We start from the raw sequence: 16,509 nt of genomic DNA, 5'->3' as shown, positions 1-16,509 counted from the left end.
GTGATTTTAAGGCCTTGACAGCTTGTCAATCGCCACATTTTCTTTCACTTTGTAACCCGTCCCAACAAACCAACAAAAGGAGGGTTTTGTTAAATTGACTCACAATGAATACAAAACAAATGCAGTGAGCAGACACAAAGACGCAGACAAGTAAGCAAAAACAGAGTGAGGGACGGAGAGAGAGAAAAAGAGGGATATTTTCCAAAGCTCTTTAGTGCTGGGTGTTACTCTGGGGAGAACCAAGAGAAGAGAGAGAGAGCTTGAGGAGGTGACAGTGATTTGGAGTGTGAGAGCGATGAAGAGACAGTTCAGAGGGATATGGAAAATTAGAGATGAGAGAAAGCTGAAGACTGGAGGCATCTTGAGAGACATGAAAGAGAGAGATAAGTAAGAAAGATGTTTCTTCCCTCCCTGTAGAAAGATATTATTACTGTATGTGATCCCAGTGAGATTTATGACTGTGCAGTTTGGTGTCAAGATGATAGTGTCACTCTGATAAACCTCACTCTTGTTGTAAATGATCATGTTGCTATTTAAAATACTGTCGCTACATCCACTGAGGCAAATAGACCTATAGGAGCATGGTGTTACTGTGATCCACCTATGAAAACGCAGACAGGAAACCAGCCACCTTTAATGTGGATTCCCAATCAGTACTTATGGTACATGTAGTCCATTAAAGAAATAAATTCCGCAGTGTGTGCTATATTGACTGAAAAAGTGAGTTATTCTGCTCGCAGGAGCTGTGTCAGCTGTGCCTACATGTACCAGGATGCATTGCACACGAGTGGTGACTTTGCTAAGCTCTCGTAGATTTTTTAGATAACAAAATAAACTTGCAAACTGTCAACAAAGGTAATATTCTTACACCTCAACTTGGAAAATACAAACCGTACACCTTCTGAGTTGAGACGAGACGAGATGAATTACCCTTGCTCATTGTACAACACACTTATTCAATTGAACTGAATAAACTTCACAGAATCCATCTTAATTAGTCTTTCCACTGTTCCAACAATCAGCAACTGTTTTTGTAGGAATAAATCTTTAGTTCACAGCGTAAGATGAAAGAATCCTTCTTTGGAGACACCAGTGACGTCACTAGTGTACGGAAGTAGAGCAGATTTTGCAGCTCTCTGTGGACGGCTGAGCCCCAGAGACACAGAGAACATTGGAAAGAACTGCAGGTTTTTTTATCACACCATATCCCTCATTCAGAAAGATAGACATAAGGTTGAAATACACACAGATACATTTCCATGACCTGATGTTGGTCAGGTCAGATTGTGAAAGGACGTTTCATGATCTTCATAGCCATTCAGGGTAAGCTATACCTCATGAATAATTAAATACAATACTCAAACACTAAATGTCTGCATGTGTTATTACACATCTTGGTTTGATGTTTATTCGATGCAGCAGGGATTACAGTGAAAATGCCACCTTGTACTTTCCTACTTGAAATTGTGACAGACTAGAAGATAGAGGTGTTGAATGTTGACACATACTGGCATTATTTTAGGTTTTTTGCAGTACCGGTTTCTCCCTCAACACTGTGTTTGTATGTGTGACAATAATGATGTCCCTCGCTGTGTTTCTGCTGCAGATCGTGATTGTGCAGTGGGGAGGGACGCCCTTCAGCTGTGCCCCTCTCAACGTGGAGCAGTGGCTCTGGTGTCTGTTCGTGGGAGTTGGAGAGCTTCTCTGGGGGCAGGTAAGCAGCTCTTCAGCCTGCTGAGTCAAACCTTACTAAGCTGAAATGTAGACTATCAGGCCTGGTTTACCTAGAGTTTTCTCTGAGGGGAGGCTAATGCTAGCCCCAAACTCGAGGATAAATGGGCAGATTTGGGGTCTGATTTACCATTCCCAACAATCGAATGGGTGTTCCCGATTCGAGGCTGGTCTGAACAGATTATCTGCCCAAATCATATGATAGTCTGAAAGGAACCGCTATGGAATATTGAGCAGAAACCTGCAACAGCAATGAGAGCGAGCTGACTGGGAAGCGTCACCAGCCGGATGTTGCATACTTGTGTAGAACAGAAACACGGCTGCAAACAGCAGGAATATAATTTTTGTCTCCCGAGCCAGGTGGACAGTTTTTGTCACAAAATTGTTATTCGATTCTTTCGTACGATTTTCGGTCGCCTACTACATCTGCATACTTTCAGCTAGAAAAAACTTTAAAATATTAAAATGTTCACCTCTTTACTGACATTTGTGCTTGTATTCAACTTTTCTCCACCATATATACTTTTTAAAATATAAAATTTTCTTTTTACATTGAAAGTCATGGAGCAATCTTTAAATCCTGTTCAGGCTTTTCCCACTTCTAAATGCTACTCCTCCCACATACTTTCACCTACAGACGTTATTCAAACTTTAAACTATTCACAAAACCTTCAGCTATTGGAAAATTATTCAGCTTTTTGACATCTTTTACAGTTTTTGTGTGATCACTGTTTAAGTTTAGTGCTTCTGTAGGCATTTTCTGCATTTTTAAGGGCTGCTCAGTGACTTTTTATCACTTTTTGTCGACATACTATGCCTTTTTATCACTTTTTTCAACATGCTATACTATGACTTGTTTTACTTGTCTGTCTAATTGGAAGACAGAAGGTTGAGTGGTTGAATCCTTTATAAGTTTTGAGGTCCAATATGCTAAGTGAAAGAGACAAATAGGCCGAAAACATAAACTTTTCTGTGAAGTCAGATTGCCTAGGGTGATGAGCGCCTGATTGAAAGACAGAGTGTTCTAATCTTATAGGGTGCAATTATTTTCAAAACCTACTTTACAGGAATGACGAATTAAAATATATGAAAAGAAAAGTAATGTATTATACTATGACTTTTTTATTACTTTTTTCGACATACTACACTATGACTTTTTATCACTTTTTTCGACATATTATGCTATGACTTTTTTCCACATACTATACTATGTTTTTTTTATCACTTTTTTCGACATACTATACTATGACTTTTTTTTCCCTTTTTTCAACATACTATACTATGACTTTTATCACTTTTTTCAACATACTATACTATGACTTTTTTATCACTTTTTTCAACATACTATACTATGACTTTTTTATCACTTTTTTCGACACACTATACTATGACTTTTTTCAACATACTATACTATGACTTTTTTTGACATACTACACTATGACTTTTTATCACTTTTTTTGACATGCTATACTATGACTTTTTAATGACTTTTTCGACATACTATACTATGACTTTTTCATCACTTTTTCGACATACTATACTATGACTTTTTTCGACATACTATACTATGACTTTTTAATGACTTTTCCGACATACTATACTATGACTTTTTCATCACTTTTTCAACATACTATACTATGACTTCATCACTTTTTTCAACATACTATACTTTGACTTTTTTCGACATACTATACTGTGACTTTTTATCACTTTTTTCGACATACTATCCTATGACTTTTTTCGACATACTATACTTGGACTTCATCACTTTTGTCGACGTGCTATACCTTCCATTTTTCCCATATGCTATACTATGACTTTTCGACATACACTTTTCATTTTTTTTGTAACTTAAAATATTCCACTTTTGTACATACATTATTCGTATTTTTCAACATTTCAATGAAATTCATACAAATTGAAACCATTCCCTCTTTTCCAACTATTCTCACAACTTCAATTATTCTCAATTAACACTCAATTATGCCAGCAATCCAGTATAGTTTTAGCAATTGAGCTTTTTTTTTATTCACAAGCATTTTCTGCAGGAAATGCATTTTCTAGTTTTGTTTGTTTTTCGGTGCAAAAAATGTCACACACAAGTGCTACCATCTGACAGCAACAGTTTGATCATGCAGGTTTCTGTGAGATCCCAAGTCCCTGGAATTGCCACGCTTTAATTTGTTCAGGAGAATGCCAAGTGTTTGGTCCTGCATCTTAACTGAATTGTCCGGGGATGTGCGTTCTCGGTGTGTGTCCACCGTGGCGTTTTTTGTCAGGAGGGATTGCCCTGCTTTCCAGCATTAGACGGTTGATGGGCTTGCAACTAGCAGTTATCAGTTTCTCTTCAATGACCACTGATAAGCAAAGAAAACAGACTACAGCCTTCTACAACTGCGATGGCTACACCTGATTGGACGAACGTTTCACTCGTGGACTGTCTGCTCCCAGATTTAAAAAAAACAAAAACAACATGGCGACTTGTTTGGCTAATTTCACTTATTTTAGGCTTATTTTAGGCTTATTTTAGGCTATGCCTGTTGCTGAATCTGTCTTAATTTTAGATCAACAACAGATTTGTTTTCTTATGCCATAAGGAGCACCAGGAAGAGTCAGAGGAATGTGATTTTTTCATAGATGATTTGCTTCATGTAGTACTGTGATATAGTTTTAATAAAAGTTACCAACTGCAGCTTTAAATCTGTTATTACATCTGTGGTCTCCCACAGATGATTTTTAAAATCTGTTAAGATTTGAACATCCTCTAGTGTGCAAACATTTTCACACTGACTTAGATAACACCTCTGATCTATTCTACCCTCTACTTAATTCTGTTGGAATAATCTGGCATTATCTGATCCATCATCTGTGTTAGATGGTTGGTAAATCTCACAGCTGCTCAGTTTAACGCCATACTAGCGTCTTCTGGTAAATAACAATTTAAGAAACGTGGCTTCCAGGTGATTGCCACGGTGCCGACAGCGCGGCTGCCATGCCTGAAGGAGGCGGGGATGGGCCACGAGCCTGGGGAAGAGGAAGGTGAGGAGATGGCAGAGGATGAGGAGGAGATTGACTGTGCTGAGAGAGAGCTGCGCCGTGGACAGATCCTCTGGTTCAGAGGCCTCAACCGCATCCAGACCCAGGTACTGTTTGACCAGACCACCAAAATAAACCTTAACCAACCTCTTTCACAGAAATAGACACACAACACCTCAACCAGAAGCTTCGCTTGGTCATGACACACAAGCAGTTTGTTTAAGGTGAATTAGAGATAAATGGGGAATCTACCCCTAAGTATGATGAAAACCAAAAGACAAAATGATGTATCACAAAGAAAGTAGGAATCTGAATTTGAATGCCTAATGTTTGCACTTTTTTAATGAAGTGCTTTATGATTAAATGTAAATCAATTTGGGGTTATATTGTTCCTAAATTGTTTAGTATCACTGCCTAAATAAACTGCCAGTATCATGGCCGTTACATACTAACATAACAGACTTTTGGAAAGAAAGTCCTTTAAGAGATCTACTGCAATATTGACTCTTCTATGACAGATATACAATTTAAGTTAAGTTTAAACACTGTATCTGTTTTGTTCTTACTCATCAATAGTCAGTCTTTATCTCATCCTGTCTGTGATTTTCTTCTGACTTGTGCCAAACATAATAATTCCAGTTGTTTCTCTCCTACACAGCTAACTTTTCTGTTCTGCTCAAACCTCATGAAATGGCTTTATCTAACTTGGAAGTGGCATTTTAGAGGCTGATAAACATCACGATAGAGGATAAATGCTGTGATTGTGTGTGTGTGTGTGTGTGTGTGTATATCGCTGCAGCGGCACTTGTTATGCGTGTGTGTGTGAGTGTTTACACATTGTATAGAGGCTAATGCTAAGTAGACAGGCTTTTGACTTGCTTGATTACTTTAATTGATTGTTTCTTGCACTGCTTTGTGTGAGAATGTACATTGAGACAGCAAAACAGCATCAACATGAACAACAAGCTGCTAACAGCCTTCTAAGCAGTGTTAGAGATCCAGGCAAGAGTCTCTGCTTAAGTGCCTTGGCGTAAAGTGGTCAATTTTTCATTAAGAGGGTTTGAGTGTGCAGACAACAAATGCCCATGCAAACACACGCACACGCACACACACACACACACACACACACACACACACACACACACACACACACACAACCACATATACATGTACGGTCATCATTTAGAATTATTGTTGGTTAGTAGAGCTGCAAAGGTTAATCAATTAATCGATTAGTTGTCAACTATTAAATTAACAACTATTAGCAACTATTTTGATATTCGATTGGTTTGAGTTATTTTTTATGGAAAACATTTCAGCTTCTGAAATGTGAATATTTTGTAGTTTCTTCACTCCCCTAAGACAGTAAAATGAAAAAAATAAAATAAAATAAAAAATAATATATATATATATATATATATATATAAACAAGACATTTGAGGATGTCGTCCTGAGCTTTGAAAAACACTGATCGACATTTTTCACTACATCTGACATTTTATAGACCAAACAACTAATCGATTAATCAACATATGAATCTACAGATGAATCGACAATGAATATAATCAGTAGTTGCAGCCCTATTGGTCAGGAACATCAAAGGAAATTTGAATGCTGTTTCTATCATTTCTGCTGTGAGGAAATGATGAAACACACAAACATGACACGAAAACACATACACTCAGACTGGCCTCCTGCCCTCACTGAGTGCTGCTGTTTTGTCTCTGTCCTGCAGATGGAGGTAGTGAGCACGTTCAAGCGAAGCGGTTCGTTTCAGGGAGCGGTGAGACGGCGTTCCTCCGTGCTCAGTCAGCTCCACGACGTAAACACTATCTCTACCCCCTCTCACGTAGCTCTCTCCACCGCAACAGCCAATACCAGCCCAGCCCCTGGGAGTGAGTCCGCCGAACGCATGTACACACATACACACACACATACACAAACACACACACACACACACACGTATACCTGCAAACATACTTGCAGTCACCTTCTCTCCCTCTCACACTCATTCGTACACACTGCTGCACGGCACGTGGACTGCAGTATTTTTACTCTCTCTGGTTGTGTCCCCTCCGGCTCGCTCGCTGCTCGTGTGTGTGCAATGTCTCCTCTATTCTTTTCTCTTATTCCCCCTTTCAGCACCCAGTCCTGACCGGCTGTGTAGTTCTGGTCTGATCTGGTCTGGTCCAAATCCACTCCCGGTCCCAGTCCAGAGTCTTTTTTTGTCGTTGAGTGTTGGTCGGTGCAGGAGGCGGCTTGCTGTTCTCTCTCTGTCTGAGGTGTCCCGGCAGAAATGGAGCAGCATTCTTCATAAAGAAAGAAAGCGATTTTTAAAAGAACTAAAAGAAGAGATTGAATCCGCGTACACAGTTTAAATTACTCCGACAAGGCACGGACGCATCCTTAAGTTCAGAGAGCAAATGGCTGCTCCTCCTGCACCATGTGTTATTTCCTGTCTGTGAATGAGGTCAAGCGTGGTTACTGTGGTAGCCCTGCTGTGAACATCGCTAATGTAAAGGAGCGGTGTCATTTATTTTTTCTAAACAAAACAAGAGAATATATAGTGTTGCTGTAACAATTCTGTGACTTCTATTATTCGTAGAAAATGCTACGATTAGATTTCACTGCCATAGAATTCATGCTCATTACCAAATGGCTTTCATATGGCTTCTTCAAGTCTCTAAACTGTAAACCTTCGAGTATAAAAGCCCCATAACACTCTGCTGTTTCCAAGACGACAGTAAAGAAAAATAAGTTCCCTCTTTCTCTATTACTATTGCTTTCTTTCTCCTTCTTTTGCTCCTCTCACTTATGTCCGGTGCTGCAATTGTTGTCAACTGGTTGTTTCTGTAACAGTATTTCCAGCTCCGACGCCACAAGTTTGGCCCCCCGATGTCTCCAAAAAGTCCGGATTTTTCTCTCTGTGCAGTCTGTTTTTTTCCTCTCTCTCTCTCTCTCTCTCTCTCTCTCTCTCTCTCTCTCTCTCTCTCTCTCTCTCTCTCTCTCTCTCTCTCTCTCTCTCTCTCTCTCTCTGTCTCTCTCTCTCCATCAAAGTTCTCTCCTTTTTCTTCTATATTTATGAGATATTACAGGTTCCCTGTTTGCAGAAATATTCTGTGAAATGTATTCTAATTGTTCTTCATAAGTAGAGTTGTTCTTTTGTCGAGGTATTTAGATTTTTACCAGATCTAAATACGGGCTCTTGTAAAGCATACTGATAAGATTTCTTTAGTAGGTTTTCTCTCCATTTAAATAAAAAAAAAATCTTACTTTGTCCTTTACCTCATCCCTTTTTGTCATCCTCCCATCTCCTTACTGGAGTAGCGTCCACTCTTCATGTTTTCTCTTAATTTCTTTGTATGTCAGTTCCGCACGTGTCTGTTTGCAAGTGTGTTTATGTGTGTGCATTTGCTGACATATCTGAGAGCCGTAGTTTGACTTGTGTGTGTTTCTTTGTCAGTGTGCGAGTGTGCTTGTGTATGAGAGTTTGTGCGTGCATGTGTGTGGCTGTGCGGTCTCTTCATTTGATTGTCTTCATCCGTCTTCTCAGTTGCTTCTCCTTACCTTTCTTGCTCCCTTTAGTCCATCCTTCCTTCCATTCCACGCTGCCTTCCTCCCCACGCTGCTCCATCACCTGTAGGTATAGATACAGAGAGGCGCCGCTGACACCGCATTGTTGTGATCATATCCTGAACAGACACTAGAACTTTACCTGGGCTTTGTTTAAGTACTGTGGAAAAACATACTTCTCACCATCACTTTGCAACATCATCATAATAATAAGGAATACAATGTATTATATTATTATTCAGAGTTGGACATTGCTGCAACATTTGCTGCCTGATAGAAAAAACAACTAAATTACAAAATACTAAAAGTAAAATACAAAATACAGTCAAATTATGGAACTAGGGTTCAGGTCCGGCCACTGCTAGCTCATTGCTTGCTTTTTCCAATTCTTTTTCCAATTCTTTTTCCGTCATTTGAAGAGCTTGTTGTGTCCAACGTATGACACACACTCACATTTTGAAGTCATCCCCTTGTGGTTCATTTCCTGAAACCAAATGAATTTGACAAGGAGGAAATGTGAAGAAGCAAGCATGAACTTAAAGTTGAATGTGATTTAGGTTTGCTTCTCTCAATCACTTCACGTTGTATGTAGGCAGCCCGTGTCAAATTAAAAGTACAATTGTTCCCTTTTGCTTGCGCTTTTAGGATGAAGTTTATTCAAAAAGCCAAATTCAGATCGTGTCAAATACACTTCCAGCGACAGAAAAGTATGAATTGATCCTCCTAACAAGTATCGTTATTCCTCTGGTCACAGAGCTTCTTTGTTGTCCAAAAGCTATTAAAGAGTATCTAGCTAAAGCAGCTCTGTGAGGCTGTACTTAGACACAGTAGTGCTTTAAGCTACATGCTAATGTCAACATGCTAACATGCGGATTCTTGGCAGGTTTAATGTTTACCATGTTCGCCATCTTAGTTTAGTGCATTAGCATGCTAATTTGCTTATAAACATTAAATTCAAAGTACAACTGAGGCTGATGGGAATGTCATTGTGTAGGTAATATTTGGTCATATTAGAGAAAATAAAATTGTATCGTCAAAACGATATAAAAATGTCTACCATATATATTTTTCTATATCCTTTCTATCGCGATGTTGACAAACCAGCGGCCTAACTGGTTACAGCAATATGGTTAACTTTACCGCTGATGACACCTGCGTACCGGTCGAGAAGCCAGGTCGACCCAGTGAGTGAGCTAAACATGGAGCTAACTAAGGCTTTGTTTGCTCTGCAGCCGTTAACGCTGTCAGCGCTCCCTGTTTCCTCCACCCTCTCTCTCCCTTTGTGATCCGCTGATCAGCTGTATGAGCACAAATATTGATTCAAAAGCGATTTTTATTGATTTAAAATGGTCCGCCAGACTCTATGATCCAAACTCTGTCCAATGCCGTGATTGACCAATCAGAATTGAGTATTCAACAAGGCCGTGTAATAAATCATGATATATATCGTTATCGAGATATGTAATGACCTATATTGGGATGACCCGTTTTGGAAGATTTCCATCTTCAGTAGGAACCAATGAGCTTAGGGCTGGTAGCCACATACAGGTACAGGTAGGGAAGTCAGGAAGTATAGAGAGGTGTGCACCATCTGATATTACCTGTCACACATTGTGGAATTTATTTTGTATGTCTGAAGGTGCTAATAAAAAGTTGATCACAAAAAAAAAGAAAGTATAGAGAGGTGAAGTCCCTCCCCTTCCGGTGGACCATTTGAGCCATAAATCACAATCAATTTAAAAGATAAATTTGCAAGTAAAGAAAGTCACAGTTTGTCGTAGTACTACTTTCAGTACTTTCTTCCGATCGCCTAAAGCCTGATGAAATGGTCTGATATGGGAATCCCAGAGCAACAAACACACACTACAAATGATTGCCTATGTGTTATCAAGACAGAATGACCTGTCCCTTCGGCTTCAGGGTCATTATTTTACTACATTGGTCTTTGCAAAGCAGACCCAGCCCTCAGACTTGGCACTGTGCCCCGTTGCAGTATGATGTGCGTAAGTTCTGACGTCGACACCATCACCTCCCTGACTTTTACAGCCAAAGCTATCATCACTGGCTAAGAAAAGAGCCTAGCGATATCTGAGAAAAAACATCTCAAATATTAAATTGAGATATCAAAATGCTGTAAGTAGATGTCTCTGTTTCATGCTTTCATCCACCTGAGCTGTGCTGGACCTTTAGTGATCCATCTGGATCTTCAGAACCGATCTATGGATCCAGTTTGTTTTCATTTCAGACTGGCAATTACACTTAGGTTAAGAAAACAGATGAATATGAAGGTCTGCGTTGGTCAGGACACGTTAAGGGGAATGATGGGATGTTTAGGCTAAATGTTAAATCCATCCTCAGCTCCTCAATTCTTTGCTAAAGATCTTTCATATTAAAAACAAAAGAAGCCTCCCTTCTCAGTTTTTGCTCCTTAAATAGGACACGAGTAGGAGACATGAAGAGAAGATGCATTGAATTGAGGAAGGTGCTGCTGAGGCGATGCTTGGATTAGAGCTCAGTCAGTCATATCAAAGGGTGGGTGCTACTCAGAGTCAGACCACACTGTGGGAAATGGGAGCCATTAACAAGTCATCTACCTCACAGCTTTTCCCTGTATTTATGTTGCAGTTTCTTCTCATGAGCAATTGTTTTGCACTCAGCAGCCTCTCTACCTTCCAGCGCCTATTTCCTTCTCGTACTTTAACCATCCTTGTTTTTCCATTAAGCACTGCTGAAAGAGCCGACAGTGAGAGAGAGAGAGAGAAAGGAAAAAAAAGAGAGAAAGAAAGAAAGTGAAAGACATGAGTAACACAGAAGTGCCCTGACCTCCAGGCCGCTCTGGTCACACTGGGGACATTATATACTCGAAAGTTTACTTTTTCCATGGAGACAAAATGAAAACAAACCAAGCGCTGACAAAGTGAGAAAGTAACATTCTGACACCTTCTCAGTCTGCATGAGGTGTTTTTCTACTGTCTGACAGGCTCTTTGGAAAAACACACAAAGCACTGAACCTACTGCTTGACCGTCTGTCTGTACGTCTGTCTGTCAGTCAGTCAGTCTATCATATATGGCAGAGTCATATATAGAGACTCCTCTTAGTTTGGCCGACTGCAGCACCGATCTCCATTCAGCTGTCTGACCATCCACCACTCATAATCACAGTTTGGACTCTAGTTGGTGTTGCAGCTTCTTCTCTGTTGATCTCATTCGGCCCAAACTGTCTCTATGTAGGACTCTGCCTGTGCCTGTCAGTGTATTTGCATAGAACTGTATCTGTTTCTTTTGAGCTCATGCTGCTTCTTTTCCTCTGTTTGGGCTTGGGAGGAGGGTGCATGGACCAACTGCCATGGCAAAGGAATGTGTTTACGCACGCATACACTGCATAATGCACCTTCAAGTACACTCATAGACCTCACTTTTATGTGTGTGTGTGTGTGTGTGTGTGTGTGTGTGTGTGTGTGTGTGTGTGTGTGTGTGTGTGAGAGAGAGAGAGAGAGAGAGAGAGAGAGAGAGAGAGAAAGAAAGGGAGTGTAAGTGACAAAGATGTGATTCAGCATGACCTGGCTGCCTCTCTCTTTGCGACAGGGCTGACGCCCAAGCATCTCTCTGGCCTTTGAACCAATCATCTTCTGTTTCTAGTAATATAACCAATCACATACTGTTCTAACCTGCTGATTTTCTGTGATGTCATCTTTCTGTTTTGCAAGACTTGTTTTGTTTTTTTTTCCTATCCTGCAGCAACTTCACAATCAGCATCAGCATTTCAATCACTCTGCTCTTCTCTGTCCCTCACTGCTGCATGGCTGCAGTACATTTTGCACATGTCCGTGTGTGTGTGTGTGTGTGTGTGTGTGTCTGACTGTCGATGCGTTTGCATGTATAAACCAGCTCACTTTAAAAAAACAGCACCCATGATTGACAACTGTCCGATGCATGCAGATGTCAACCTCCAAGCCGCACGATGCGGAAACAACTGAACTGTTGGCTCACTCAGTTACACTGCTGCTGCATGGACGTTTGCGTGTGTTTGTTCGTGTGTGTCTGTGTGGTCACTGCTATAGGTTCTTGCCATTATTTATTTTATGTTGTACAACAAACTCACCATTCCTGCTTTTTTTCTCCATCTGTGCCTAATAACCTCCCTTATTTGTGTGTGTGAATGCATGTGATCCAGTGTGTGCTGAGGTATGAGTGTTTTCACCACACATGCACACACACATATATGCCATGTGTGTTTAATGTGAAGCGTCTGCAGTGTTTCTGGTGTTTGTGATGGTGGCTACTGAATGCTCTAGTCTCGTGAGGTTTGATTGGTGTGTGAGAACTGACAAAAATATATGTCATTAGCCAACTCATTTTTAATTCTTTTTTTTTTTTTTTTGTCTGGTGGAGACGGACAGGATCAGGTGGACGCCCTGTTGATACTGAATTAGTCGAGATATTTGTGTTCCTAAAGTTACAGTGCAATATCATTTCAAAGTTGTATAAGTTACTTTGATATCTTGCAATGAAATCATGCACTCTGCACAAAATAAGTGAGGACTGATGAAATGTCCCTCCTGAAAGAATAACACGGAGGAGACGTGACTAAAAAATAGACAGCATCTTGATGTTGAAAGTGAGGTTGTGAATACACTTGCCCTTAAATTTGGTGACAGTTTCAAACTCATGCCAAAACGTTTTGTTTATTCATTACCAGATACATCAGATACTTGTCCAAAGCTGTCTTGCCTAATAACACATAACCCTTATGGTGAGAAGGACACTCTTTACGGTGTTTGTGTTTCAGAACTGTCAGTCTTTGGCATTTAGATTTGCCAGATGTCAGCCGGTTAGCAGGCGAAAACAGCAAGCCTGGCTCTGTCCAAAGGCAACAAAATCCACGTACTGGCACCTCCAATACCTGTTTTCTACCAAAATGATCTTGTATATGCAGGTGTTTTAAACTTTAAACTTAAACTAGGCTACTCCTTTCCCACTGCCAGTGGATGAGTGCGCCTTTCTGCTTTTCATGCCTATGGCGACAGCAGGAGGCATAATGTTTTCAGGTTGTCCGTCCTTCCATCCCATTATTGTGAATGCGATATTTCGGGACCCCCTGGAGGGAATTTCTTCAAATTTGGAACAACAATCCTCTTCAAGGATGAACTGATTAGATGTTGTAGGTCAAAGGTCAATGTCACTGTGACCTCACAGAATGCCTACGCTAATTATGACATTTCACACAAATATCTAACAGGATAAAATGATGAAGTGATGACATTTTATATCCCAAAGGTCAACTTCACTGCGACATGATAATGTTCTGCAAAAACACTTTTCTGGTCGTTATTCAACGCCATAACTCAGGAAACTGGCTCTCACATGAAAAGTAATTAAAGTAATTATTAAAAAAACATGAAAAAAGGAGAGTTTGAGTTTGAACAAACCCTGCTTACTTTCTCACCGCCACACAGCTGGCCAATCCCAGCATGAAGTGTGAATGTGGGATTGTCGGTTTCAGAAACTGTCGGACACAGGCAACACTAATTGGATGTTGTAAAGGGGGAGTGGGTTTCCAAAGCTATTTGACAAATCCGACAAGCAGTTCAGATGCAGTAAACGCACCATAAAGCGTTAACAGTTAAGACATTACAATTCTGGAGACTTCAGGGAGTCAATACTCCCATTGAAGAAATGTTTGTAGATACATTTGTAATCTAGTCTAGACGTAGTCTGTAAAACCTCAATTTCTTTTCCACATTAAACCAAGAGATATGACATTTTGTTACTTTCAGACAAAGCCAAGACAGCTGTTTCCAGTCTTTACCCTCAGCTAAGAAAAACTGGTTAGTGGCTATAGTTTCATATTTAGCACACAGACATGAGAGTGGTATCAATCTTTCTAATCTAACTCTTAGAAGCAAATAAGCGTTTTTCCCAAATGTCAAAATAGTCTTTTAACTTAACCCGCCCATTTTGGTTTAATCCAGCCAATGAGATTATTTTTCAGTATTTTCAGCTCAGTCAAAATGTTTATAGAAAATTAACTGAAACACTAATGTGACCAAAATAAGTTATCTTGTATAAACTACTGACTGTAGCCACCTGGCCCTGAGTCCGTCCGTCCGTCCGTCTGTCACTCTGTTTGTCTGCTGGAGGACACAAGTCTGTCTGTCTGCTGGGTTTCCCTTGTCCCTATTTTACCTTTTTGTTATGTCTAACTATCACCTCTGTCTTTCTTGTGGTCTCTCCCTCGTCTTCCTTTCTTTTGGCAGATGCGAGTGGTGAAAGCATTCCGTAGTAACCTGTACGAGGGCCGGGAGAAACCGGAATCCCGCAACTCCATCCACAACTTCATGGCCCACCCGGAGTTCCTCATCAACGACCTCATCCACAACATCCCGCTGATCGACGACACTGACGTGGACGACGAATCAGAGCTCAGCAGATACCAGCACCTGCACCCGGCCCTCCGCAAGCCGCCACCCCCTCCTGCTCAGCCCCCCCCCCCCGTCCGCACCCACCCCACCCGCCCCTACCGCCAGTACAGCCTCCCGGTGACCCCGTGCAACCGAAACAACAACAACAACAGCAGCAGCAGCAGCAGCAGCAGCTCAACAGACACCCACAGCAACAGAAACAGCAGCAACGCAGTTACCCCCAGCAACCGGAGCCCCCATCACCACCACCAACACCACCACATCCATCATGGCAGGGACAGGCCGGGGAAACCCTCTGCCCCTCACCTGGCCCATCTCTACTGCGTGGAGACCTCCGTATAACTGAGCTGAACGTGGGTCAGGGGGAGAGGAGAAGGGGGACGGGGGAGTCTTTGGGAGGAAAAGGGGAGCGGAAGAGAGGGCTGAGGACTCACACATGACATTTCCATCCAATCTCCAAGCTAACAGGAGGGAGCAAAGGACGGGGGAGGGACAATGGCTGGAGACTTCTGTTCGCAACTCCCTGAGAACATTTGCGACTTTCCCTCGTTTTACCCTTGCTCCAGCCCTCTCAATCTGACCCGCTGACAACACCCCCCCCCCCCCCACCCTCCACCCTCGAAATCCACCGGCACATCCCGTCCGCCCTACCTGAAGATCCTGCCCACCCCACCCTGCCTGACTGCACACGTGTCACCCACACGCACAGGTCTGCTCTCGCTGCGTTGTCCTGAGTGACGGTGGGTTGGGGAGGGAAGGGGACGGACATCCAAAAAAAACAAAAAAAAACACGACACATCCTTCAACGCTTCAGCAGAACAGGACCATGTCAGGGCTCTGTTTCTATTGGTGTTCATCATTAGTGTTGTTGTCATTTCCCACCTACCGACCTACCTACCTGCCATAGCACCATAGTCACCGCCACCATCACTCATCTAGCTGGAATCTACAGCCGATCCAAACATTTTCTTTTCTTTCATTCCTCTCTCTCTTTCAGTGTGTGTATGTGTATTGTCTTGTCTCTTCTGAAAAAAAATGACAAAAACATAACAAAAATAGAAATTGCAAACAAAGATACTGTTCATTTAAACCTAATAGTCAATAGTATGGCTGCAAAAAAAACAACTAAAGGTGGGGGAGGAATACATATATATACAGTATATGTATATGTATATATAATTTGAATGTTTGGGAAGCGACAGCACAGAACTCGTCATGTTAATCACTGTTCTTTCTCCAGCCCAACCTGCCCAATCCCTGAATGCCGCCCCATAAAATCCAAATGAGCTGTTATCTGTAATATTGTCCACCCTGCTATGAGAGGATACAGTGTGTGGGATCTCACATTAAATGTGATGAATACATGGATACACACATTAGCCCCATACAGGACTAACAGCCTCCTGCCATGTTGATGAACTGATGAGTATATATTAGTAATATTTATGGGCCGAGCCCATGGGTGAAGTCCTTTCCACTTAATTTCTGTTATGTGTTGCATCATCTTCTCTCTTGCTGTTCCTCAAACCATTTTTGTTGTTTCCTTTGCTCACTTTGTCTTGTCTTGACCCTTCTGGTCTTTCGTTGGTGTTGGTTTGTGTGTGTGTGTGTGTGTGTGTGTGTGTGTGTGTGTGTGTGTGTGTGTGTGTGTCAGCTTTTTTTGTTTTGGAAGCATTAACCCTTTAAATGCCATCAAACACACAATGCACAGGCGATGGCCCTTTAAGACTTACATGCACTCACTTCA

The 16,509-nt window shown here is 41.3% G+C and overlaps 1 protein-coding gene across 1 annotated transcript in view; it reads left to right on the top strand.

The window, feature by feature from the left end:
• atp2b3b (ATPase plasma membrane Ca2+ transporting 3b) overlaps positions 1 to 14,702 on the top strand; it is a 47,231-nt gene extending 32,529 nt beyond the window's left edge. Inside the window, exons 22-25 of the mRNA XM_078253905.1 lie at positions 1,607 to 1,714; positions 4,692 to 4,874; positions 6,503 to 6,662; positions 14,598 to 14,702. Coding sequence (XP_078110031.1) covers positions 1,607 to 1,714; positions 4,692 to 4,874; positions 6,503 to 6,662; positions 14,598 to 14,623 — 477 coding nt within the window. The 3' untranslated portion in view covers positions 14,624 to 14,702. The remainder of the gene's footprint in view (positions 1 to 1,606; positions 1,715 to 4,691; positions 4,875 to 6,502; positions 6,663 to 14,597) is intronic.
• The last annotated feature ends 1,807 nt before the right edge of the window (positions 14,703 to 16,509 follow it).

This window comes from Sander vitreus, chromosome 7 (assembly GCF_031162955.1).
Source record: "Sander vitreus isolate 19-12246 chromosome 7, sanVit1, whole genome shotgun sequence".
In the NCBI taxonomy this organism is placed as follows: domain Eukaryota; kingdom Metazoa; phylum Chordata; class Actinopteri; order Perciformes; family Percidae; genus Sander; species Sander vitreus.
The sequence above is the reverse complement of the archived record's forward strand: the minus strand, read 5'-3'. Positions and strand labels throughout refer to the sequence as shown.